Raw genomic sequence first — 27,381 nt, 5'->3', positions numbered from 1 at the left:
CATGTAAATGTTATGCACGGGTTAACTAACTATGCTATAAACAAAGTCCGTGGTGCTGTGCAGGTTAACAGAAGGGGGATGGGATGGGATGAGATGGGCAGACCTTTATTTAACCTTTGGAGGGCCATCACCTGAACTTAGTGGTTGGTATGTTACTCAATCCAGTACTGACCATATTACTATAGTCTAATTACTTGCACCATCATAAATAAACAAACTAAACTTGCATATATGTACACTGCATTTATATCACCTGTACCTTTTCATTTCCCCATTTCCAGGAAATAGAATAGAAAACAATATGTTCTCTTTATTATAGGGAAAAGTGTTGATTAAGTAGAACTTGTCAACCTTTTCCTTTTTGGGGTCCAACAATTTATTTGTTTGAACTCGAAATATCTACAGAGTTTTGTGCTTGAAACATGCATGTTATCTCAATAATACTCTACCATTTCCATCGGGTTTGTCATTCAGGTTTTGTACTTGGGGTTTTGTGTAGGATTACAAGATAAACGCCCCTTTTCAGGAGTAAACATGTTTCCAGTTTTTTGGGGATAAAAGCTGAGCTGCAGTCCAGATCAACAGTCATGTAAAATTCCCTGAATATACAATTTGTTTTCTCTCCTAAGACACCAGAGTGGTGCTCTGATGTGAAAGGGTGAACCCAAAATGTATCTCACTTTCATGAGTGGCTGCAGAAGAGGGAGACCATTTTCTTGCAGTTTAGCCAATATGGTTGGGGTAAATACCTGCACAGCGAGTTTTGAGGACTTGGAGATAGAGAATTTTGCTGCTCGAGCACCGCTACAGTAGTAATGAGACCAGATTGAAGAGTATTGGTCAAACGCTGTTCCTTGATACAGTCTACTAAATGATCCCTCAGGGTGTCTCAGCATGCACAAACTGGTTAATAGGCTCAATTTTTAAAACACAAGCCATAGTGCAGAACAAATTCTGTGCAGTTTTTTCTTTCTTAAATATAAAGTCCCTCTTGGTATGATTGGCGGTCTCATTGGGCAGGTTAACAAGTGCAAATGAAACCCAAAGCATAGAGTTTGGGAGTTCTGCTTTTAGGGTTAACACATGTTAGCGAAATGCGCCGAGTGACATGAAGTTGCTGGAATCTTTTCTGAAACATGTTGGTGCATTCAGTCTCCCCCAGCTAAAATGTTAAGCAATAAATGTTTTGAACCCAAGTTCTTATGAAAACTTACACATTGTGCTATTACTGGGGTGGAAATACATTGTCAGTTAACGATCTGCATCTTTTTTTACTTCAGTATATACACTATTTCAGTAGCTGTTCAGCTCGAGTTTGGAAGCAATGCTTTGGTTGTATTGATGTTTACAAATGTAAATTGATTTTAGGTTTTGCAGTCATGGAGATCAGTGATTCCAATTTACAGACGTTAACAGAATACTTGAAGAAGACTTTGGACCCTGATCCTGCAGTTAGACGGCCAGGTAAACTGCTAAGACTGTATTAAAGCCTCTTACAAACTGAAGAGAGATCTAAAATGAGCAAAACCTAAACCATTTTATAAATGGTTTTGTCATTTTAAAAAATGGGTTTCCGAACCTCAGAAACCTGATTTCTATTCAATATTCTGAAAGCTATTTTTGGTTCTTATTATACATAAACCTTTTCTTTGCTTACAGCTGAGAAGTTCCTTGAGTCGGTGGAAGGAAACCAGAATTATCCATTGTTACTGTTAACGCTGTTAGAGAAGTCGCAAGACAATGTCATCAAAGTGTGCTCTTCTGTAACATTCAAGAACTACGTAAAAAGGAACTGGAGGATTGTAAGTGAATGAAAATAAATAACCTTCTCTGGAAAGTTAAGATATTCAAAATCATCTGCACCAAAAGTATCCAGTGGGAAAATGACAAGTGAAATCAAATTCATAGTGATGTAGTTTACCAGACTGTGAATGATTTTTTTTGTTACCCCCAACACAACTCATCACAATAGATAGCTTACCCTTGGAACAAGTAGAATAGCTTCCCTGGTCCTCAAGGTTAAAGCCCACACTGGAGACAACCGTCACCAGTGTGAGGAGGTACCCTTTGATTAATCATGCCACCTCATGGTGGGTGATGGTGTTCATCCAAGAAGGAAAGATTCCTGCAGAGCCTCGTGTAAGTGTGGGGATGTCTTGTAATCTTGAGTGCCTTGATATGATCTTTGGATCTCATGGTCTTGCCTAGAGTATTTTGCAACTTTGAGTTTATATTGGTTAAAATATGTTTGAGTGATACTGTAACAGTAAATAATCTTTATTTATTCTTCACTACTATGTTATTTCTGGCTGCATGTGACTAATCCACTCAATCATCTGACGTTAGTTATTTGAATAGTACAATTAAGCAAAAATATTTTAACCTTTTAGAGAGCTGGAAACTAATGTTCAATGTGAAGAAAAGTCAAGCTTTGAAAACGCAATCAAGACTGAGTAGGTCTAAAAATCTACAGATGCTAAACCAGGATACTCTAGTTCATAATGGGTTGAATGCTGATCTTGTGCAAAGGAAAGAGGAAGGTAGATGCTTGCTTTTGAAAACTTTAAATTTGGGGGTCACCACTTCCTTGGGGTAGTGATTATTTTCCTCCACAAGGTATAATGGTTCTAACTTTCCCAAGAGTTATTATAAAATGATCTTGTAAATGGTTTACTTCAGTGAGACTTTATTGTAACCTCAGCTCTTCTAATAGGCAGACCTGATATTACCAGCTTTAGTGCTATAAAAGATATACACTGCTCACCTTTATGAAAATTGGATGATGTTTGACCAGTATGCCCCTGTGCAGGTCACTATTTTTCAAAAGCATAAGCTTTTTTCCCCCTACATTTATTTATTCATTACAAGAGTTCCTGGAAGCAACCCTCATTTATGACTGGAGGAGTGGGTTGCATATTAAACCGTGCTCCAGTTATCTTGCATTTGGTTTGCAAACACTACCATATGTCCCCAAGCCACCACTATGAATGGTTGCATACCTTTGTCTTCAGTAATAAGGCTTACACACAGTCTGAAATCTCTAAAAGAAACCAATGTTTTCTTTAAGAGATTTCAAACAGTGTGAATGTTAGTCATTTTGTGAAAACCGTAAGCAAAACATTTAAGGAGAACCTGTAGATAATTGTGCTTGTCTGAGGAAATCTTAACCTGGCTAGATTTGACGGAAGCTGAACCTTTGTCTCAAAGACCGCAACGCCAACTGTGGGGAAAAAAGATTAATAGTTTAAATAAAACTGGATTCTTGCTTTACTAACAGCGGCTTTCTCGCCTTCATATCCACAGCAGACTTGAGATCAGAGTATGAATTTGTTCGTTTTTTCTGGGAAGGAAGGGATAAAGGGAGTATGTGAGCCCAGAAATTGTACAGGTATAAAATTCAGAAGAGCAGGGATAATCTGTATTATTAAATAACTATATACAGTAAGTTCTTCCTCAGACAGTGAAGGATTTACCTATTTTCCACTAAGGACTTGCCTAGTGTCCCAGCTTCAAACACTAGTACTAACCATTCAATTACTGAGATTCTTTCTGAGTCTTACAAAGATTTGGTCAATAGCTCTTAATAGTATTTATAATGTTTATAATGTTTAATTTGCTCTTTTATGTAAGATTAAATATTGTGTGATGCAAAAGTGGTTTAAAAAAGAAAATCCATTCCATGACTCTGCTGTAGGTATCCCTCTCGTGTCTGCCTAGCCATCTGAATGCTTTTTTTTGTGGTAGCTTAGCATAGAAATCCATAAACATTGGTATTGAAGACAGTATTTTTATTTACTTGGACCTGGCCTCCTAGGAACAATTCACAGAAATCAATAGTAACAAATTACAAATCAAGCAGGAGAGGCATAAAAGCAAGATAAGGCACCGATAGGTACATAATGGCATAAGGTAGGAGTGAGAATGGAGAATCGTTCTTTTACTTAAGTGATTGTTGAGTAGATGGCTCTTGAGGGATTTCTGGAAGGCTAGGAGGTTGGAGGCAAGCTCAGTGGCGGCTGTTTGATTTTAAATGTGGTGAGGCCGAAATTTTCGATCCAAGTATTATTCACATGTAAGTGCATCAAATGAGCCCAAACTTAAAAAGGTGTGTGAAGGAAGGTGGGGTGTTGAGGGAGGGAGAGAGAGAGAGAGGGTGGATAGGATTGTGGATTCAGAGATGTAGGCAGAAAACCTAATAGGGATCACATGAGAGCAGGCATAGGCACCAACATGAGAAATATGTGTACATCTTTCCTGTTGTACATTTACCACTGCATATTCCAGAAGTTTCATCGATGTCACACAAACAAGACAACAGAGTGGTTAAGCACATACCTACACAATTAAAATTGCCAAATGCCATAATTTCTACTATAGTCGTATATTGCCATTTGCCAGCCACGCACGGTCTACCAACTTAATGACAGTAAAGTTAATGTACCACAATAGCGGCTACAGCCACAACATACCATAATTAAAGGCACCTGACAGGCCAGAACCATAGTTAATTGCTATTCTATGATAGCAGTCACCCTTCAACTCATTATTTTTACATCTGAGTCTTAATAATTTTGTTTCAGATCTCTGGCTGCTGCCCTTAGGCTCGAGAATGTAACACAGTAAGAAAGAACACTTGGCAAGGGCTATACGAGAAACGTGGTAGTAAGATCCAGTCTCTGAATAATTCAAAGCAGGACACACCGGTCAAAAACATCCTCTGTCACTGCCGGGCATTCTTTGCATGGTGACTAATATTTTTTGACAAAGACAAGTCTCTGAATTGAAACTTAAACATTAAGCTCGTAATGGGATGGCAGTGTGTGCGCTGGGCCACCTGTGGTGCCCTTTTTGTACCTCGTGGCTATTGCTGATGCAACAAGTAATATGTGTATTTTTTTTTTTAAATGTTACTCTTACAATCAAACCATATACAGAATACAATATCAAGTAATCACTCAGTAGTATATTTGATTTTTAAACATAGGCATCAAAGTTCATGGATGTCACAATCCCCCGATATATTAATTTAAGCACATTATCACAACTAACAATCCCCCAAACTACAATAGTTATTAATTATATGGCTTCACTTGCGGTGCCACAACAAAGGTCGGACAGGTCTACAGATAATATGAACATTCAATTGACTTTCATTTAGTCAAGCTATGCACACTCCTTTATTTAAAAATAAAATATGTAGCACAATAAACGTAGCTGTAATAAAATCTACTTTAAATTGCCAGATGAGTTGGAGGGGTCAGCTAGCAGTGCGTTTTAACTGTACTGGCTCGTCTTGTTTGAATTCGGAAGGTCTGTTACTCTCTAATCTGTGGTAGCTCCTGTGGCAGAGCGACTCAGGCCGGCACTTCAGTTGAAGGCTGGCAGGACAGAGAGCTTGGAAGGCCGGGCAGTAATCCAAAATGCTCAGTTCAGGGTGAGACAACTAGCGTGCTGTTGTAGGCCATCAGTAAAATCCTGCTGCTGGGTTCTTTTCTTCGATTTCAAACACCAAAGTAAAAGCACAGTACATGCTGCTGCGACGTGGTTGTTCCTTCAGTAGGCCCCAGCCCGCCAATCTAAGCAACAGCAGTTGTAGAGGCAAGTAACACGGCCAGCCTTTCGTTATCTCCATAGACCTACCCTGCCCCAGCCCATTTACTTTAATAGCACTGCTCCAAACATGCCCTGGGCCATTGCAAAGAACGCCCAAATAGGTTTCTGCATCTTGCAATGAACAATCACCACTCCCATCGCTATTGACGTCACATTTCAAGCTTATGCTTTCAGGGCGAGCAAGACCTCGTCCGTCCAAGTGCAGGATCGTCGCAGGCCATTCTTTCAGACCCTCACCCCTCAGAAAAATGAAGAAGAATCAAATGTATTCTTTTATTTAAGCTGCCCAGTGTTATGTTTCGTCCTCTTCTTTCTCATAAAAGGTGGGAGGGCAACGCCCATTTCACCCATTAATACCAGACGCCCAAGCTATACCACCTTTGGCAGAAGATTCTAGGTGGTAGGCTCCAACCAGCCTGTCTCCAACCAGCTGATACCGAGCTACCAGTAGCTTGCAGACACCTTCAGAATAGCTCGCAGACTTGGGTTCATTTTTAAATTAGCACTGTAATAAATGTGTTCTGTTTTCCTTTTAAAGTTGAGGCCTGATTATGAGCAGCGCTCAATTCAGAGTTATAGCCTATGGTGGGCCACAGAGGTGAAGAACTGAAGCACTGCGGTATTTAACTCTTAAATAAAAGTCCTTGTCCGCTCCATATTGGAGCACAAGAACACATGTTTCTGAATGTTTTTTAATGGGAGAAAATTAAAAATGAAGAGTAACTTAATGAGTAAGTTACCTCTTCATTTTAATTTTCTCCCATTTCAAAGTTCCACATTTACAAACAGTAGGCATCTTGTTAGCAATGGCCCGTAGACAGTCTTTGTTTTTGTTGGAAAATTTAAAGTGAAGAAAAATGTTTCTTTAAAATGTTAAGTCTTAATATTTTTTCTCTGCTTTAAATTAAGCCAATAACGTCTTAATATTTTATATTTATATTATATACTAATGGGCTACTAACCCTTGGTCACTACGCCTCGTTTATGTTATATATATTTTATAACGTGCTCTTTCACCAGGGAGGTTCCTTGGCGCTGGGCAATAGATACGGCTGGAGATTATTTAATCATAGGCTTTTTGGGAGAGCTAAGTCTTCAAGAGTTTACGGAAATGCTTTTAATTCACTGTGGATGTAACCTCTGGGGGAAGGGAGTTCCAAGTTTGAAGGACCAACATGGCAAATCTAGACCCACCTAATCTCTTCCATTTGAATGGAGGAATTCTGAGGTGCTTGTGCCTGGACATGCGCTTGCAATTGGGTACATATTTTTTGACTTGAGGAGATACAAAGGCAGTACATGTACCATTTAGGGATTTATGTTGTTTGAATATCTTTATTCGGCAATTTGTCACCATAAAAGAGTACATATACATAACATTTCAAAATACCATTAAAATGATGTAATTTACAATAAAAAACACCACATTCGTCAATTTACTAGCATTAATTACGTCCTCAGCTTATGGAACTTCCGGAGTGTAGTTTCAATAAGCGGGAACGTGTCATCCAAACACTTCCCAAAAATTTTGCCACCCCACAGATCATACTGGCTGATGAAGAATCTGTAGAGAGGACACGTAGTGCCTGGCTATGGCACCTCAGCCCTAGTTCCCTACAGACGGGTTTCAACCAGAATTTCCGCGCCCCTTTATAGGCTGGGCAGGCAAAAAACAAGTGAGCCACCGATTCCTTAGGAGCCGCACAGCCGGGGCATGCACGCAAGCGGGCATCTGTGTTCGACCATCTCGCCGTAAAGTCATGAACCGGGAGCGTCCCATATCGCAATTTTAGGTACAGTGCACGATCCATTGGTTTAGTTATTAAGTCGAGAAAGGGTTCCAATTTTCGCACACACTTAATTGACAAAAATTGGTCAGTAAGTGAACCCACATTCGTAAGCCTCGTAGCGTTACTCTGTACCCAATCCCAGTATAGTTTTTTTATAACATCTTTGGGTGGTGGTAATTGCGACTCCCATGCCTCTCTTAGACCCAAGCTAAAAGCCAAATCTTTCAGATTATTTAGCCATCCTATTTTTTTACCTGTGTCCAGTAGTAATAGTTCATCCAGCCCTTCTGCATACTTAGCGAGCTCCTCAGTTCTTCTTAGGCGGGACCAGAATAGCAACGGGCGTAGCCTCACCAAGTCCTTTACTGTTTTCCTGCCCAGATCTAATCTTAGTGGGATCATTGGGGTGGAAACGGGGAGAGCTACCACATTCCTAAAAAAATTGTTTTCCGCTCTCATCAAATCCGAAACCCCTTCGAACCCCCAAAGTTCGGAGCCATAGAGTGCTGCAGGAAGGATCTGTCCCTCATAGATGGTCATAGCTGGGGAGACCGGTTTACTGGTTGATTCACGGATCTCCTTCAGCGTCACCCCGGATACTCTACGATGGTTTAATAACATTTTGGAAAGATGATCCTTCCAGGTCATGCGGCTGTTAATCCGGACACCAAGATAGTCAAAAGACTCGACCAGCTCGAGGGGGGCATTGTTGAGCACAAAATTATTTTTGAATCTTTTTGAGGGTGCAAAAGCCATCAATTTGGTTTTTGATGTATTGATTATTAAGCCTCGTGTAGTGCAGAAGGAGCTAAACCGGTTCAGGAGTTTTTGTAAGCCCACCGGGGATTTGGAAATTAATAGGGTGTCGTCAGCGAAGAGAAGTGTGGGGATTCTCTCCCCCGCCAGGGATGGGGCATCCGAATCCTCCCCCTTTAGATGGTCAACCACTCCATTTACGAATAGGGAGAAGAGGGTCGGAGCCATGACACAGCCCTGTCGTACTCCTCTCCGCACTGGGATCCTGTCAGTTAGTTGCCCCTGGGATCCCCATCTAACCCTCGCATAGTTCCCCTCGTGCAGCTTTACGATTAGGCTCAGAAGACCACTGGGAAAACCCATCTCTCCTAGAATTTCCCAAAGTTTTGTACGAGGGACCAGGTCGAATGCAGTTTTGAGGTCGATGAATGCCATATACAAACTGCCTTTCATGATGGTAACCGCCTTCCAATGGATGGCAAAAAGGCGAAAGACCTGGTCCATCGTACCTACCTTCCTTCTGAACCCCGCTTGTAAGTGGGAGAGGATACTAGCCTCCTCTATCCAGTCGCCTACTCTTGAAATGATGACCCTGCCGACCACTTTCTGGATTATGTCTATCAGACTGATGGGTCTGTAGTTCGCAGGGTCATCTCTGGCCCCCTTCTTATACACCGTGACTACCTCGGCCCCTTTCCAAGAATCTGGAACCTGATGTCCCCTCGTAATCAGATTCATTAATATTGCAATTAGTTTGGCCCAGGCCTCTGGCTCCGCCATCAACAGATCTCCAGGGATCCCATCCTGCCCGGCGGCTTTCTTAGGGGTTAGGTGTCTAATCGCCATCACTACTTCTGCGGTTGAAAATAAAAGGACATTATCATCTACGAGGTCCCCTTCACCCAGGCTATTCACCCCATGACTAGTTATTTCCTCCAAGTCTCCATATAGGGATGAAAAATGAGTAAACCATTGCTGGCAAGTTATATGATCAGCCAATGGTTGCGATTTGCTCTGCCTTGTTCTATTAACCAATTCCCAAAAAAGGTTCGGGTTCCTACTACTCACAGCCTTGGAAAGATCCTGCCAGTGCTGTTCCTCCCACTCCCGTTTGGCCAATGATAATGCTTTCAGATAATCCTTCCTGGCCGCTCTAACCAGTAAAGGGTCCCCTGAAAGCAGAGCTTTTGTCAATTTTTTCCTTTTGCTCTTACAATGATCATTATACCATGATTTACATAGAGTAGGGGGTATAGCAGGAGCCCTATTACTTTTCCCCTTCGAGATAAAAAATTGGCCAATTTGATCTATTGTGGTTTTATAGGCAGAGTCAAGGGAGGGGTGATGGCAATTGACGGTCCGATTTTCATCAACCCAGATTTCTAAGTTGGAAGACAATCCCTCAACCATCGCTTTGATGCTTCCTATATCGCCCTCATTAAGCTTGGCCTTATCCCATTTCAACCTACGGTTATTGTTAAATGGGATGACTTCTTTAGTTGTTTTTAAGGTGACAATTGCTCGCCTATCATTCAGAACACCCCAATTGAACTTGCAACACAGGGGGTTGTGATCGCTATCCTGGCTTGGGACGACCTCCATATCAATTAGGTCCGGCCAGAACCCAACATCCATTAGGATGTAATCGATTCGGGACGGGCCCGAGAGTCTATTAAAGGTCAAAGCCCCTAACTGATCAGACATAGTCCTACCATTAAGGGCTCTTAGTTTGTGGTCCCTTGTCAGTGCATTAATTTGTATGGCCCTAGGTGACCACTTCCTAATAGGGGGCAATAAAAGAGTTGGGATGGACCATTTTGCATCCTCTTCTTCGATTCCTAAGGGGTCGTCTCCAAGAAGGGGTTCGAATGTACAGTTAAAATCACCCCCCACAAGAATTTTAACTGAGCAGGGGCAATTGGCTAAAGCCGAATCCAGGGCTGATAAGGTCAAAGAGGGAGAGTCACCCTGTGTCCCTCTCGCGTAAACATTAAAAAGGTCAAGCCTGGCGACATCCTCCCGTCCTCTTGCTGAAAGGTGGAGTATATCATTACACTCCACAGTATGGCTTGTGACCACCCAGTTCAGATCTATTTTTATCCAAACTATGAGACCGCCCGATGGTCTACCCTTCCCCTTACTTACTGCGGGGACAAAGTGGGTAGTATACCCCGATTTATGTAGTGGAACAAAACTCCATGTCTCCTGGAACAGGCAGACATCAAACTGTTCAATAAGTGTGTGCCACTCCGGGATTTCTAGCTTCCTCTTTAGCCCAGCAATATTCCAAGAAAGGAGGTTTATTATCCGCCTTCCTCTAGGCTTAAAAGTGTGACCCACCTTGGGCAAACTCTCGTTAACCACCCTAATCAAAGGGCTCCCCCCCTCCTGGGCCAATAAAGTGGGGGAAGCAAGGCAACCAACCATACTCATCACGGGCCCGGCTAGACTAAAATCCTCAGTTATGGCATTGGTGATCGCCATAAGTTCTATGGGTAGACTAACCTCTTCAGTAACTATGCTACCCGAAGGTGAACGAGAATCCGCATCCCCAGGGAGTTCATTATCGTTTTCATTATCATTTCCCCCCCCCCCCCCCCCCCCCTGCCCCCAACTTCAATCACAGTCTTCCAGCCCTGACAGCTGGGAAAACCGATTGTAGGTATCCAACGGGGTAAAGGGTCTCAGGTGGTTCATACTGGAGCCCTGGTTCGGCATAGATCTATGGGGGACCATGGACCAGGCGGAATGTAGATCAGGCGCCCTAGTAAACTGATGCCCATACTGGGAATAATTATTAGTATAGGGTAGCGTAAGGGGCGGCCTGTAAGATTGTGGTCTGTTTGAATTTGTATAGTTGGTAACTTCTGACCTGGGGTAAAAGAATGTTAAAGCCTGTGGGACAATACAGGTTTCCCCATTCCCAGGTGGCCAATTTAGGATGTAATCAACTGCCCGGGGGTCTCTAAAATTAACCACCACTAGGTCCCCCTCGATGTCTTTAATTCTACTCCCCAGCCAGTTAATCCGTCTGACATGAACTATGTCCCCATCTATGTTGGGTGCTATCGGCCTGCGTAGCCGCAACCAATGGATAATTTTGTTCTTGAGATCGACATATCCCTCCTTCTTATTTTCAGTTAACTGCGGGACCCCCGTTAAAATCACCACGTAAGGCACAGCTTCTGGGGGAATCTCTACTTGTGGGACCCTTTTATGAGGTATTCTACTTTTTCCACCATCCCCGTTTGCGATCTGATTGTTACTCGACGAAGCTTTTAGGGATGATTTGGTGGGGCCCGCTCCCGATTCAGTCGCTGGTGCTTTTGGTTGTATAGGCGCCGGCGTATTATGAATTGGGGGCACAGCTCCACCCTGAGGCTGACAGGTTTGTTTAGTCAGAGCAGGGGTAGAGGAAGTTTTAGATTCCCTTTGTGGTATAGTAGGAGGGGGTATGGGGTGCACCGCCACACTTCCTTTATTTTTAGTAAGGATAGACATACTAGTTATGGCGGCCTCCAATATGGTTAACCTAATTTCCACCTTTTTAATAGACTCATTGATGGGTAGAAGGAGAGTTCTCAACAAAAATTCCAAATTCCCTGACACTGTGGGGGGAAGTAGTGGTGAAGTAATAGGTGGGGTGACTCTATTGATGTTATCAGGAGCCTCATCTTGTATGGTTGCTAAAGATGGAAAATGAACCGGTGAGACGGCTACCTGTGGTGTATAATCCTGCTCCACTATTGGAAGAGTCTCAGTTGTGATCGGAGTTTTTGACCCTTTACCGAAATCAGCGTGCAGTGTTTTTGCTTTACCTGATACCACCCTTTGTTTCCTCCTTTTTTTACTAGGGGGAGGTCGGTGGGTCTGGGCTGCAGGGAATGACTTAACTTCCTGCTTCCTAGATTTAGGTGTAGTAGCCACAAGATTACAACTAGCAGTGGGTGAAACAATTATAATATTGTCCGTGGGCAAACAAGGAGTGGCTACAAAGTCACGAAACAATAGGGGGACTCCATCTTGACTTACGTTATCCTCACTTAGCACATTCGAATCACCCTCCCGGTTCAGTTCAAGTAAACTATCAGTGAGGGGGTCTAAGTTTCATATTCTCAACAGAGCGACGCCGCTCTGCCCTGCGCTCTGCTAGGATAGAATCCTTTTCACCCTCGCTCCTCTTGGGAAAGTAATTCTCCAGGGAACCGTTACGTAATCTGGATTTTTTACCTGGGGTTTCTTCTTCTGTTGCCATGTCCAAGATGTAATGAACAATGTCTTCCGGACTGCAAGGAAAGAGGTCAGGCCCAGCCCGGCCTCTTCCGGCCCCGGACGGCCACAGACGGTCCCGCCCTTGTCCCGGGCTTCTCCCGGCGCCCTCCCGCGCAGCGGGAAAGACTGCTTCTTTTGAAGATGTACAAAGGTGAACTAGGGGGCGTGGCCGGCAGGGAGAGGAGCCCAGCTGACACGGGCGCGCGGGGACTCCTGGAACTCAGAGTCCACCCGCTCTACCCTCGCAGCCCTGCCGGTGTCCCAACAAGCCCCAGGCAAAGTTCCACACACTGCTAAAACCGCGAAGCGGGACCCGCGCAGCGGGTCCGGCGAGCAGCAGCGGCTTAGCAGGCAGGATTCAGCAGAGGTCCGTGGTCCGAGGTCCGTGGCGTGGCGAGTGTCCAGATAGTTTTAGGATTTAAACATGAAACCGTTTGACTTAAAAATCTAGCATTGTTCTACCCGTAACCAGTGGAGATTTTTCAATAGAGGGGTAATTTGGCAGCGTCTAGGCTGTTGACAAATGAGCCTTGCTGCCTGATTTTTGAACCAGCTACAATCTTTGATTGTCATTTAGGAGGCCAAAATGGAGGGAATTGGCATAATCTAATCTAGAGATTATCAAAGCCAGCACAATTTGAATTAGGGCGTCAAAATCCTACTTGATCTTACGGCGGCATTCGACACCCTTTCCCCTTTGAGGCTGGTGGAGCGTCTCGGCGAGATAGGGGTGGGTGGACGGTCCCTGGACCTTCTTGCTTCCTTTCTTACCAAACGGTCGCAAACCGTTAGATTGGGTGACTTTTACTCAGAGTCCCGCCCCCTGGTCTGCGGAGTGCCTCAGGGCTCGTCTCGGAGTCCTACCCTATTTAATATCTATGTGGCCCCTCTGGCCAGGGTGGTGCAATCCTTTGGACTTGAGGTGTTGTCCTATGCGGACGACACACAGATCATGGTATCTATCACCCAAAATCCCAGTGATGCAGCGCTCAATTTTAAGAACTGTATGACCGCTGTTTCTACTTGGATGGTTTCAAATTATTTGAAACTTAACGGTGAGAAGACGGAGATTCTGATCTTTGGGGACAGGTCGGAAATTTGGTCCAGTAACTGGTGGCCCATCTCCCTGGGTCTCAGCCCCACTCCTGTCTCTCAGGAGAAAAATCTAGGAGTGATGCTTGACACTGGCCTTTCCATGCTTCGCCAGGTTTCTAGAACAGTTGCCACTTGTTTTGGCCTTATTTGGGTGATCCGAAAGATCTCCCAGTTTCTGTCCGTTGAAGCCCGAAAAAAGGTTGCGGTGGCTCTAATTTTAGCCAGACTGGATTATTGTAATGCCCTTTATCTGGGTATAGATAAGGGCCAGTTACGTCTCCTACAGCTGGTACAAAATGCCGCGGCTAGGCTTGTACTGGATTTTCCCAAGCGCTCTTCGGCTTCTTCCGCTCTCAGTTCACTGCATTGGTTTCCAGTGGACCGTAGAGTTTTGTTTAAGACTCTTTGCCTTACCCATATTGATTTTTATGGACAGGGTCCGATGGGTATAAAGGTCTTCCACAGGTACGTCCCCGTTAGGAACCTTAGGTCAGCCAACAAAAACCTGTTGGTGGTCCCCCAGATTTAAAAGGACTAAATGGGGGGGAAGAGCCTTTTCTCTTCTGGCGGCCAGGGCGTGGAACGCTCTTCCGGTCTCCCTCTCGGGCCAGCAATCTCATTCCTTTTTTCGTAAGTCCTTAAAGACCTGGATGTTCTCTGTGAAGTAAATCCTAGTATTTATGCTGTCTGTGCCTGTTGGCCCCTCGGTACTATAGCGCTTTGATGCCCTTGGGCTTAGTTCGCGCTTTATAAATCTTCATTCATTCAAAAGTAAGGAACCTGCCAATTTTCTTAATTCTTCGTAGTCGAGCGAAGCAGGTAGAAGTGACTGCTCCCAGTTGGGGTTTCAAAGATAAATTCTTATCAGTTATAATTCCAAAATTCTTAACATAATTCTTGGGATTAGGAGGGTTGCCTATCGATAGAGGCCAGAGGAGGGGTTCCACAGATCCTGTTTTAACCCCTTCCCTGCTCATGACGAGCTCAGCTCGTCATGCAGTACACTGGTCGTGTGCTTATGACGAGCTGAGCTCGTCATGAACAATGTAAATCTGAAGCCTTCAGCACCGAGCAGGAATTGCTGTAGCATTCAAGGTGTTAAACAGCATGGTATTCTGAAAGAATTCCATGGATTCAGGGGAGTGATTGGTGGGGAATAGCAGCTGCTAATTATCAGCATAGTTACAAACTCTCACTTGCCTCTCTTTCAATGAGTTCACCAAGAGCGGATGTACAAATTAAAAAGATGAGAAAACAGAAGATCCCTTAGGGACTCCACAGGTAAGCTGGACCCTGGGAGATTTGAAAAGGGTAGACTGTGATCGATCCTCGGAAAAGATATGAACCAGGCCAATGCCAAATCTTGGAGTCCTTTGGCTCTAACACAGACTAAGATCTCATGGCCAGCCCTGTCAAAGGCTGCTGAAAGATCTAGCAGGACTAACGATTGTGCTTTACCTCTGTGTCCTCCGGCGTGTCATCAATAACTGATAGGATGACTGTTTCCGTTGACTGGGAAGGGCGAAAGCCTGCCTGCTGGGGGGCCAAAAAAATGTGCCTCCTCCAGAAAGGAACAAAGGTGTCTGACCACATGTAGTTTCAACACCTTCGCCAAAAAAGTAATAATGAAATTGGCCTGTAATTTTTCAAGGTGAGGGGATCCTCATCCATTTTATTTTGGAGGTGGGGGCCACTATAGCTTCTTTAAAAGTGTTCGGAACTGTGCCATGGCTGAGGGAGTCATTAAGTAAAGATAGCTATCTTGGGGCAATGTGAATAAGCCATTTTAAGAATTCTGGGCGGGCAGACGTCATCACGAGAACTTGACCTAACTTTAGAGAGAAGGTGCAGAAAATCATCTTTGCTGATTGCACGTAAAGCAGATAATTTGACAAAGTTACTATCTTCAGTGTCTGTCAATTAGCGGTGAAGCTAAGGAGAGGATACTGTCCTTCATTATCCTGATCTTCTCTACGAAAAAAGTGTTGGGCTCATCACATAAACTTTGTGTCTTTTGAATGGGCAGGGTCAGCCTATCTGGGACGCAAAGATTTTAGTAGAAAAGAAAGTTATCTTAACGTGCTTGATCTTTTATAGTCTTTAAGAAGTGACATAAAAAATGTCTTGTACTCTGTAGAGTAATTCGCTCGCCATTTCCTTTCAGTGCGGTGAAGAGTGGATTTTGCTGTTTTTAGGTCTTGTGGAAACCAGTTAGATGTGTCCTGGCGACAAACATGCTTTAATTTTCGAATAGGGGCATGTGCATTGTTAGCTGCAATGAGCCAGTTGGAAAGGTTTTCAGGCTGTATATATCATCCTGGGAAGAAGGAAGGGTAGAGGTTAAAGATTCCAAAAAGGAATTCAGATCCCAGACTGAGGGGGGTTTCGGAAAAGTCATGACCGATAATAAAAACGTAATCAAATGGTGGTCTTACCATGCACATGGAGAAATTGTAATATTAGCCACTGATAAAATGGAGAAATTGTAATATTAGCCACTGATAGAATAATGGTCCAGACCTGGTCTAATGTGTGATCTTTCTTATGCGTGGGGAACAATATATGCTGTTCTCGATTTTAAGTTGCTTAGTAATTCGGTCAGTTCTGCTGATAGAGACCCGCCAGATTCTTCATTTGCCCAGTAATTCAAGTAAATCCCCTCTTAACAAAATGTTTGCTTATTCAATTACCAGTTGTGACAGGGATTCAGCAAACCATTGAGGAAAAAGTCTCGTATAGCCAGGTAGTTTTTACACTACGACGCAAGTAAGAGATTCCATAGGGGATTTTAACTTAATCTGTAGACAGTCAGTAGAGGGGATGGCGAATGATGAAAGGCTAGAAAACCTGAGATGCTTTTAATAATGGCAGCCAAGATATCTGATCCCAAACACCATAGGTTTTAGTACAGCCATCATGTAGCTGGGGAACTCTTAATGACCAGTGCCCTGGACATCTATTTAAGATGACTTCCCTGTTCACTTGTACCATTTAGTAATTGCACTAGACTGCACAGGGGCATATCTGCTCATGTAGATATGTCTTATCGAAATCTAATCTCAAGATTAGGGTCTTTTACAGCCCCCAGGATGTCATCTACCTGTGGTGTTCCCCAAGGTTTGTCACTCTCCCCTTTATTATTTAATCTTTATCTTCGTCCATTGATTCACTCGTTAAAAAACTATAAAATTACCCTGTACAATTATGCTGACTATCTTCAGTTAATCATTCCCCTAAATACCCCGGACTCAGCTGCCGAATGCTCGGCCGTAATGTCACACATACAGAGATGGATGACCCTAAATCAACTCAAACTTAATCCAGGCAAGACAGAATTGATCTTGCCTGGGGAAAGTGGACTGAGTTGGGGTCGACACTTTTGGCCAACTGATATGGGAATCCCTCCCACAAAGACCCACTCGGTTAAAAGCTTAGGGATCACACTTAATGAGGATCTATCTCTTAAAGGGCAGGTAGGAATGGTGGTCTCTTCTAGTTTCTTTCAATTTAGGAAGATTAGGAAAATTGCCCACCTTTTAACACACTCTGCACTCATTCAAGTAGTGATTGCCCTTGTCCTCTCTTGTTTGGATTTTTCTAATAGTCTTTACTTGGGCCTTCCGACTGGACTATTAAAACGCCTCCAGATGGTTCAAAACCAGGCGGCTAGGCTCATTTGGAAGCAACCCAAGTGGCAATCAATTGGGGCTGGGCTGGAAAAACTCCAGTGGCCCAGTGAATTGCTTTTAAGGCAGGGTGCATCACTTTTAGGGCGCTCCATGATAATGGCCCTATATTCATTAGGAAGTCCATTACTAACTATACACCTCAGTGCAACTTACGCTCTACACATCTAAGCCTTGCAAATGTCTCTTCATTTAAGAGGAAACGCCAGGGTGGCAGCTGTTTTTACCATCTGGCTGCCTCTCTTTGGAACGCTCTACCACTTCCTATTAGACAGAGCAATGACTTACTGGCATTTCGAAAGTCTTTAAAAACGTGGCTTTTCCAACAGGCTTACGCTTAGAATTGTGCTTAGTGTCTTGAACCAATAGCGCCAAGAAACCCAAGGGTGTACGTGCGCTCAAGAAATTGTTAACATAACATAACCCTTCTTTAGGGCTATAAGGCCTGCTGTAGGGCTGACATGCACATATTGCGTGCTGTGGGTATGGCACACAGTGCGTGTGCTATGTAGTGTTTTCACATGTTTGCACCATTTCACGCAGCCTGCAGTGGCAGTCTGCATGGGTTTAGTGGTGGATCCCTTACAGTGGCACAATCCATGCTGCAGCCCTTAAGGACCCTCATTAGTACCCATGCCCTAGGTACCCCTTGTACCATTCACTAGGGGCTTGGAGGGAGTGCTAAACTTATTGCCAATTGGGGTCCAATTGCACAGTTTTTGGGAAAGCGATCTGGAACTGGGGACCTGGTTAGCAGGAACCCAGAGCACTTCCAATCGAAATCACATCAAATACCAGGCAAAAAGTAGGGGTGACCATGTCAGAAAGGGCACTTTCCTACATGGTTATTGCTTCTCTCAGCTCTTCGGTCCGTCTTCCTCTTTTAGTTCGGTGGGAGGGGGAGGATGAGGGCAGGGGGGAGTGGACAGGATTTAGAGGGAAGGGGAGGGGGTGCAGCAGCCTCCCCTGTGACGGACTCCAGATTGGCATACCAAAGGTGGCGGGTTCTTTGAAGATCCCTGCCTTGAAATGCTAATTCGCAGGTCATCCTCTGGGATGGGGTGTAAACACACCATGTCCTCAGGAGATCAGGAATAAAGCCTGCTTGGGTTAAGGCACTCACCAGTGGGGGTCAGAAACAGTTCTGTGATAGCAGGCTGGTTAAGACCAGTCAATCCGCACACTAGTAGTTGGTAGACTTTCAGGGGACACCTCTAAGGTGCCGCCTGGGTGCATGTATTAACAGTGGCGGCTGGTAGGGAACGATGGCGGGAGAAGGTGGGCGAGGGATTAGGAAAAAAAAGAAAACTTAACTACTGGTCGCTGCCGCCACCTACTGCCTCTCCTCCAGCAGGAACCAGAAATCACATAGGCTCCTAGACTCCCCAGCCTACCACGACGCTGCTGAACAACGTTGTGATGAGAGAGACTGGGGGCCTGGGTATGTTCTCCACCCAGGCTATACAATACAACTGGTGGAGCACATGTAAAGAGTGCATGATGGTTTGGCTGGCTAGAGACGGCCGGCCAGACCATCATGCGCACTTAAGGTGCAGCAGCTATCACTCCTCCCTCTGTGTCACAGGAGACCCGCCACGCCCCAAACTGGCTGCAACTGCAATGCTTAAAATAAATAATGATAATATTCCGATATCATTTTATTTTTCCTTTGCACTGCTTTAAAGCAGTGGGGCGACGCTCCTCTACCTTAGCGGAGGAGCCGCGGCTGTGTATTAATAAATCCATCACTGAAATCAGTGTGTGTTTATTAATACGAGCTGTTTGATATGAAACATGTTTGGCCATCATGTAGCTGGTGAACTTGTTTTCACCTGTGTCCAGTACTTGCACTTTAAATGGCTTCCCTTGTCACTTGTACTGCTTGGAATTGAACTGGCCAGCACAAGGGGCAAATCTTCTCGTGCAGATATGTCCACACATGCTGTATGGTGCACCCTGCCTTAAGCCTGGAAGAACTGCTGCAGGGGTGATGCATATGGACTGTATGCAGTGTCTGTAGCCATGGCACATAGGCCTGTGTGCCATGCCGGGTTTTCACTTTTGTCTAAACCAAGACACGCAGCCAGCAGTGGCAGTCTTTATGTGTGGACCAAGTTAGCAGGAACTCAGTGCACTTCCAGTCAAAATTGCATCGAATACCAGGCAAAAAGGGTCACTTCCCTACAGGTGCCCTCTGGGTTAATGTTTTAAGAAATAAATTACTGGCATCAGTATGGATTTATTAAGACTATGTATTTGATACCCAACACCATAGGTTTCAGTAAAACCATCCTGTAACTGGGGAACAAGTAATGTACTTGTACTTAAGATTGCTTTCCGTTTCACTTGTACTATCTAGTAATCAAACTGGACCGCACAGGGGCATATCTGCTCATGCAGATATGCCCTCATATGTAATATAATGCCTCTACATTAGGGCGGTAAGGCCTGCTGTAGGGGCGACTTGCATATATTGCAAGCAGTGACTTTGGCATGGCGCACAGTGAGTGTGTCATGTTGTGTTTTCACTGATGGTTTGCAACGTGTTATGCAGTCTGCTATGGCAGTCTGCATGCAGTTTGTGTGTGGGTCCCTTAAGGTGGCATAACACATGTAGTTCAGATAGCTTGCCAGTTTTTAAATGAAGGTAGAACGAGGGAACACCTAGCTTCTTCGCACTTTTGACCTTGATGTATAGGATTTTGTCTCGTTATTTCATACCAGTCCCCAGTACAAGACTTTATCTGGTATACCCAGATAAATAATTTTGTCTAACTGGAAATTTGACCCCTTGTGTGAAGACAGTCCTTTAAGGAGTCAAAACATTCCACTCCAGTGGCAGTTCATGTGCTCCTTGGCCATGTGATCCATAGTATGGATTTTGTTAATTATACCAACACTTCTCAAAACCCTTTTGGGACTTAACCCCAATCTCCCCCCCCTCCCCCACACCACCACCACCCCCCTCGATATGTACCATCTTGGTGTGGTGGTATAAGATTAAATCCATATCCAATTCAAACAAGATTTTTGCCAGCACCACACTGATGAACTATGAAAGTAAAGTTTGTGTTCGAAGCATGTGGGCTGCTGAATTCATATCTGTGCATGGATCGTCGCCTAGTGTTGGGTCCGGATGATTGCACATTGTTGTCCTGGAAGAGTCTTCGAAGTATCACGAGATAGGTGGCTCCTCGTTCGGACTACGGTGCGCATGGACATCGTCTCCATCCTCAGATTGTTTTTCCCCGCAATTGGGTTTGGATGTACTTTCCAACACTCCAAGTTCGGAATCCACAAAAAACTTCTCTAAAGGCCAAAAGGCCTTCGGATCCATCGGTATTGTTCAGCGCTCGGTACCGATACACTTTATGAACATTTGTTGCACTCCAGTCGTCGAATCGGGCCGTGTGGCCTTCTCGACACCATGTGGACCGTCCGTCGATGGAACGAAGTCCATTCAAATACTGCCCGGAGTGCAACTCCAAGTTCCCGCACACAGATAGGCATTTGTTGCACACGGGATGCTTATTTCCAGATCACAACGAAGATAGTTGCCTAGCCTGTGCCCAGTTCCGGTCGAAAAAGACTATCCGGAATCGACGGGCGGCGAGGCAAGAAATGCAGAAGTCGGCGCCAGAGCCCGAGAATATCTTTGACGAAGAACTAGCTAGCGCCGAAGACTCTGATCAAGACGATCAATGTTGGACCTGGCCCTTTCTGGCAGGTTCACCCCGATACTGTTTTGCTTTTTCCTAGCCTATTTCTGGAACCTAGTGTTGATGATTTTAGGCCTTGGCGCACTTTTTCACTGTGGTACAGTGTAAAGTGCGTGAGCTCTCTGTGTATGTGTGGTGAGTGACCTGCCCTCCCATAGGAATGAATGCGGAATATGTATGCCCATGGTAGTTCCTGATGTGTGGGGAGTGCAGGGTCGAGTTTGATATGTGCGAACTCGTGCGATTGAATGCTGCGTAATGGTGTATGCGGCATGATTGTGTCTAGTCTAGAAGTGCCACTTTTAGAAGTTGGCATATTTGTGTAATTTGTGCCTGGCGTGTGATTGGCTGGTGAGCCTGGCCCAGGAGTGCCTGGGCCTGCTTGTGGATTGACTGTCTTGAGGGTGACAGGGGCTGCAGGGCCCCCAGGAGGTTGTCCGAGTCAGCTCGTGGATGAAAGGCAGCATCTGCTGCCAGGGAAGTGGGAGGAGATGGCACCTAGGAGTGAATGAGGCTGTGCCTGCCTGCCACAATGCTGGCTCCACCTCCCCGCTGGGCGACTGTCACCTCTGTCCCTGATACTGAAGGAAAGAAGGAAGCCAGGAAGCCCAAGGGCTCCAGCAACACCCAAGAACTGGTTTAGACCGGGCTCAGGGCCCACTTGCACAAAGACTAAGAGAAGGACCCCTGACTACAGAAAAATGAGATTCTACAATCAAGAGGAACCTCTGCCAGAAGGACTGCTGAAGGAACTGAAGGAAGATTGATTTGCTGTGTGCTCTAAGGGCTGACCTATCCTGCTATCCAACTGAAGGAGAGGAGAAGGGCTTTGCTGTGTGCTGTGCCCCCATCTGCTTGAACTACTAAGACTTTGCTGTGTGCTGTGTCTTCACTGAATCTCCAAGGGCCTGAGAAGAGCTGGCCTCCTGTTCCTGGAACCCAGGGTTAAAAGGTTCCTAAAGAAACCCAAGACGCTGTGCAGATCGTGCTGTTTTGGACCTGGAGCGTGTGGTGCTCAACTGCGGAGCGTAAGTAGGGATCGGTGTGCTCATCGGCACATTCCCAGCGAGGGTCGGAGGACTGTGGTGCCTCCCCTCGTGTATCTTGCTCCAGAGCGATTGTAAGGCCGAGAGGGCGGTCTTACCGTGACCTGCGCCCTCAAAAATCATCTGCCGCATATTCACCGCCGCCACCCGGGGCCAGAAATACCCTCCGAAGTTGCCGTTCGTAAACGGAGGCTGCCGCGGCGAAGACCGGAGCCGCTGTGCTCCCATTGGCTGGAGGAGCCGAGCCCCCTCACCAACGCCGCGACGGGATAGGTCCGTGCGCCGCAGCGTCACTACTGTAGCTGTGCCGTGATTGGCTGAGGAGCGGAGCGTCATCGCTTGTCTGTCCAGGGAGCCGCACTGCCATTGGCTGACTCCCGGGTGTGGAAGGAGGCTCGCCACGAACTCCGCGACAGGATTGGTCCCCGTCATCGGGACCTCTGGAAGTGCTGTGAGATCACCGCCAGGACCAGGGAAGAGTAACTGGACCTCGCCGAGGGAGTTCCCGAAGTGCCTCTGTGGCACCAGCCTGCCGTCCCAACTGCCGAGTGCCTGCATACCTCCCCCGCCGCTCGCTGGAGTGCCGAGAGCGGGCGGGAGAGCAATCGGGTCCGGCTGGGGCAAGGAGCGAGTGTGCTCTGTCAGGCGCGGGGCGCCTGAAGCCATCTGAAGTGCGAGGCTGTGCCGGTAAGAGGAAAAGAGTCCGAGGAGTACTCGGTGAGGCGCGCTTGCAGCGCTTGGGGTGCATTTACTCCCAGGGCGGTTTTGAAAGTGATTTTACTACTGGAATTGCTTAGTTTGCTCGTTTTTAGAGCTAAGAAGAGATGTCAGTATTACTAGTTTTTGATACTGATTTATAAGAGACTTGAGACAATTTTTACATAAGAACTGGCTAATACAGGTGCAGATGAACCAGAGAGGTTCATGGGGGCAGATTGGTTCAAGAGCCTGTGTGGCTCCTGCCTTTTTGGCGCAGTACTGTTCGAGGGCTAGTGAGAGCCCATGCCCTAGTTTGCTTGTTATCCCAGCTGCCCAGCAATTAGTGGGCAGCTGCACCGTTTAGGCCCTGACATTGAGACACAGGGCTTTCCAGCCCCAACAAGGCCAGTTGGCCTAAGGACTGCCACGGGTGGTGGCTTATGTGAGTTTTGCGCAATGTGGTTACCGGCTATGTTTAGGATGGTAATTGCCTACTGTGTGTTTTTGCGCTATTGAGTTGTGTTGGGGCACCTCTGAATGTTTTTATGCATCACGTGTCTTTCTTTCCCTGCGCTGCACCTCTGAATGTTTTAGGCGTCATGTGTCTCCTAGCGCTGCACCTCTGAATGTGTTTGTGATGCATCATGTGTTTTCCTTTACTACTCCTCTGAATGTAGATTTATGCATCATGGGTAATGTGTTCTTTCCTAGACCCCTAAACGCTGTGTGATACTTAGGTGGTTGTCCTTTCTAATACAGGTGGTCCTAGTGAGGTCCTGGTCCCCTGCGTGACATTCTCCTAAGGTGGTTAGGGTTGCGTAGGTGGTACTTACCTGTTCCCAGTAGTTACTGGATGTGATTCATAACTGTTATTTTGTATTACAGTGATTTTATATCTTATTTTCTATTTCTACAAGTGTTGATTCTGACAGTGGTCCATGTGGCCCGGTCTTGTAAATAATCCCTGATGAATATTGCCCGTGCCATTTGGCACAATGTACATGTGTGATTTTTATCTGATGTGATTTTGACAATACAGAAGTTATTTTTCATATAACATTGTGTGGAGTTCCTTTTGTGGTGTAGGAGGATGTTGTTGCTGTTGTGTGCTGGCGCAAATGCTTTACACATTGCCTCCGAGTTTAGCCTTACTGCTCGTGCCAAGCTACCAAGGGGGTGAGCAGGGGTTATCTTGGCGTGTGACTCCCTTGCCCTGACTAGAATGGTGGTTTCTGCCTGGCTATGGCGTCAGCCTTAGCCTACCAGAAATAGCCAGTTCTAACAATCAACAATACTCTGAGCACGACTCCGTATATTACCTCGAAGAGGAGGAACAAATCGTCGATCTCGAGGAATACGATCAAGACATCGTAGCTGTTGAAGACGATGACGACGAGGGGCGAACCGTGAGTACACCGCCCCATATAGACACAACACCGATATCAGAGACTCAGGTCGAGGCATCGCCAGCAGGCCTTAGCCAAGATCAACGTTCTCGTTCTACAGCCCCGCCATACCGCCCGGCTAAGAACATATTCAAAGACCTCTCTGAGACACAACATACCACACCGGTTCCATCGAAACCGAAAGTCGTCGAAAATACCGTCTTCGGACCAAAAGTCGTCGAACAGAAAGTAATTAAGCCGAAGGTCGTCGAGCCGAAGCCCATAGTCCCAACACAACCTTCGAAGCCGTAGACCGTCGAGTCGACATCGAAGACAAAGGCTGTCGAGTCGAGCTCAAAGCCAAATGCCGTCGAGTCAACCTCGCGGCCAAGACACGTCGAGTCGACCCCAAAGACCAAGCACGTCTAATCGAGCAAAGGAGCCTCCAATATCGACAAAGGGGAAAAAAACGGTCGACGAAAGTAAAAGGCCTACCCCCAAAACTAACGTCAAACCGAAAGTGAAACCGAAGGTGGACCAAAACAAGTCGGTCGAGCCGAAGCCCATCGAACTGAAAAAGGGCATCGATCCAACACCAAAAACCCCGAAAACACCTAAAGAGACTGTCGAACCGAACAAACCGCTCGATCCGAAAAAGGTGGTGAAGCCAACCAAAAGCCGTTCAATCGACAAAACCTGTCGATAAACATCCAAAGCCGATCCAACCACCAAAAGCGGTCGAAAGCACTAAACCTATCCATTCGGAAAAGGTAAAACCAAAGGCTAAGGCACCAAGGCCAAAAACTGTGGAAGAGATTATTCATCCAGACCCCTCCACAGAAGACCAGTCAAAACTTGTCATTGACGCAAAAACTGGTAAACGACTGTTTATGCAAAAAAGAAAAGGCCTCTGCCAATAGAAGACTTTCCTAGAATACCACTCAAAAAGAAGAGACTGTGCTACCTCTCCTATACTTTTTGAACCGATCACTCCAGCTATGCCTACAACTCCATATGCCCCGACATCACCTGACTACAACCCAGATGAAGATCAGGATGCAGATGTGCGGTTGGGTTTGGTTATCCACAAAACCCATCTGGAGACCCCAACCTACAGCCATGGGGTGGAGGAGGAGAACCAGAAGGGCCTGAAGGGCCTCTGCCCATTACGGACCCTGCAGTTTACCCAACTAATCCATCACCCACTGAAGATACAGTGGCCTTTAATTCATTACTAGATAGAGCAGCTACCTACCATAATGTAGATATGCACTCTGATGCTGTTGAAGACTTTCTCTTTGATACATTGACAACATCTGAAAGACATGTAAAAACACTCCCCATGTTAAAAGGCGTCTTAAAACACGCAATGACATTTTTAAGGACACGGCTAGGGCACGGGTCATAAACCCTAGAATTGAAAAGAAATATAGTGCTGCACCTATAGATCCTACATACATCAAGGGGCAGCTACCCCTAGACTCCCTAGTGGTATCCAACGCACGTAAACGGGCAAACTCCCAAACTACTGGGGAGGCTGCTCCTCCAGACAAGGAGTCAAAGATATTTGAAGCATCAGGCAAAAGAGTAGCAGCTCAAGCAGCAAACTCTTGGAGAATTGCCAATACACAGGCCTTGCTGGCCAGATATGATAGGGCGCACTATGACAGCTTAGAAGAAATACTCCAACACTTACCTAATCCTTACAAACAGCAGGCAGATGAACTTGTACAGGAGGGGAAGCTCATCACCAATGCCTCAATTAAATGTGCCCTAGACGCGGCAGACACAGCTGCCAGATCCTATCAATACAAGCGTGCAGCTAAGGCGCCACGCATGGCTTCGCTTATCAGGCTTTAAGAATTGTGGATTGAACTTCATTCTTAATCAGCCTATCAACCCAGACTTTTTATTTGGTCCAGCAGTTGATTACCTGGACAAAATGAAAAAGGACGCAGAGACCGCAAAGTCCATGGGAGCTCTCCAGTCCCAACAACACCGGGGCTCCTTCCGTCGCTCCAATTATAGAGGAGGAGCGCGAAGTAATACATCACAGCAGTCCTCCACCTACAAGGGTAACACGCAATCCATACAACAAAAACACGAACAGGGGTGGATACAGAGGAAATAATACCAAAGGAAGGGGTCGTGGAGGCAATGCTAATAGATCCTTCACTAACACCAAACAGTGACTTCTTGGCACTACCCCCAGACCATATAACACCGGTCGGGGGAAGACTACAACAATTTCTGCCAGTCTGGTTAAATATCACTACAGACAAATGGGTCAGGCAAATTATCCAACATGGCTATTGCCTAGAACTCACCTCAACCCCACCCTACATACCACCCGTGCACCGTCCAATGTCACAGGAACATATAACGCTACTGCAGCAAGAGATCATCAGTATGCTGCAAAAGGGGGCCATAGAACCAGTCCCACTGCAACATCAGGGAACAGGAGTATACTCCCTATACTTCCTGATTCCAAAGAAGGACGGGTCTCTCAGACCAATATTGGACCTCAGGCCCCTCAACCTGGACATTTTGTCGGAGCATTTTCATATGCCCTCTCTCCAACAAGTCTTACCATTGCTTCGCAAGGGAGACTTCCTAGCAACTCTAGACCTCAAAGATGCATACTTTCATATCCCAATACACCCTGCTCACAGAAAGTATCTACGGTTCACCATTCAGGGACAACACTACCAGTTCAAAGTCCTACCATTTGGTGTCACAACAGCTCCACGCATGTTCACCAAATGTCTAGCTACAGTGGCGGCACATCTCAGAAGGTAACACATCCATGTGTACCCGTATCTGGACGATTGGCTAAAACACGCGCCATCAGCCCAGCAATGTGCCAACCACATGTCAAAAACCATCCATCTCCTGCACAGTTTAGGCTTCTCGCTAAACTACCCAAAATCACACCTGCAACCCTCCCACGTACAACAGTACCTGGGAGCTACAATAGATACACTGGCAGCAAAAGCATATCCCAACGCGGCACGGATCAGCGGAATGCAGGCATTGATCCAAAAGTTCAGACCCCAACACTCATTGCCAGCTCGAGTGTTTATGCAACTGATAGGCATGATGGCCTCGTGCATATTCATAGTCCCTCATGCCAGGCTACATATGCGTCCGCTCCAAGAGTGCCTAGCAAGGCAGTGGAACCAGGCTCAAGGGCGATTACAGGACCTAGTGTTGGTGACCAGTCGGGCATACAACTCTCTGCATTGGTGGAATCCACAAAACCTTTGCAAAGGACGACTGTTCCAGGAGCCTTTCCCACAAATAGTATTGACCGCGGACGC

At 45.8% G+C, this 27,381-nt stretch overlaps 1 protein-coding gene across 1 annotated transcript in view; it reads left to right on the top strand.

The window, feature by feature from the left end:
• Positions 1 to 27,381, top strand: part of CSE1L (chromosome segregation 1 like) — a 399,917-nt gene that overhangs the window by 45,782 nt on the left and 326,754 nt on the right. Inside the window, exons 2-3 of the mRNA XM_078651858.1 lie at positions 1,369 to 1,464; positions 1,660 to 1,802. Of these exons, the coding sequence (XP_078507984.1) occupies positions 1,380 to 1,464; positions 1,660 to 1,802 (228 nt within the window). The 5' untranslated portion in view covers positions 1,369 to 1,379. The remainder of the gene's footprint in view (positions 1 to 1,368; positions 1,465 to 1,659; positions 1,803 to 27,381) is intronic.

This window comes from Lissotriton helveticus, chromosome 7 (genome assembly GCF_964261635.1).
Source record: "Lissotriton helveticus chromosome 7, aLisHel1.1, whole genome shotgun sequence".
Classification (NCBI taxonomy): domain Eukaryota; kingdom Metazoa; phylum Chordata; class Amphibia; order Caudata; family Salamandridae; genus Lissotriton; species Lissotriton helveticus.
The sequence above is the reverse complement of the archived record's forward strand: the minus strand, read 5'-3'. Positions and strand labels throughout refer to the sequence as shown.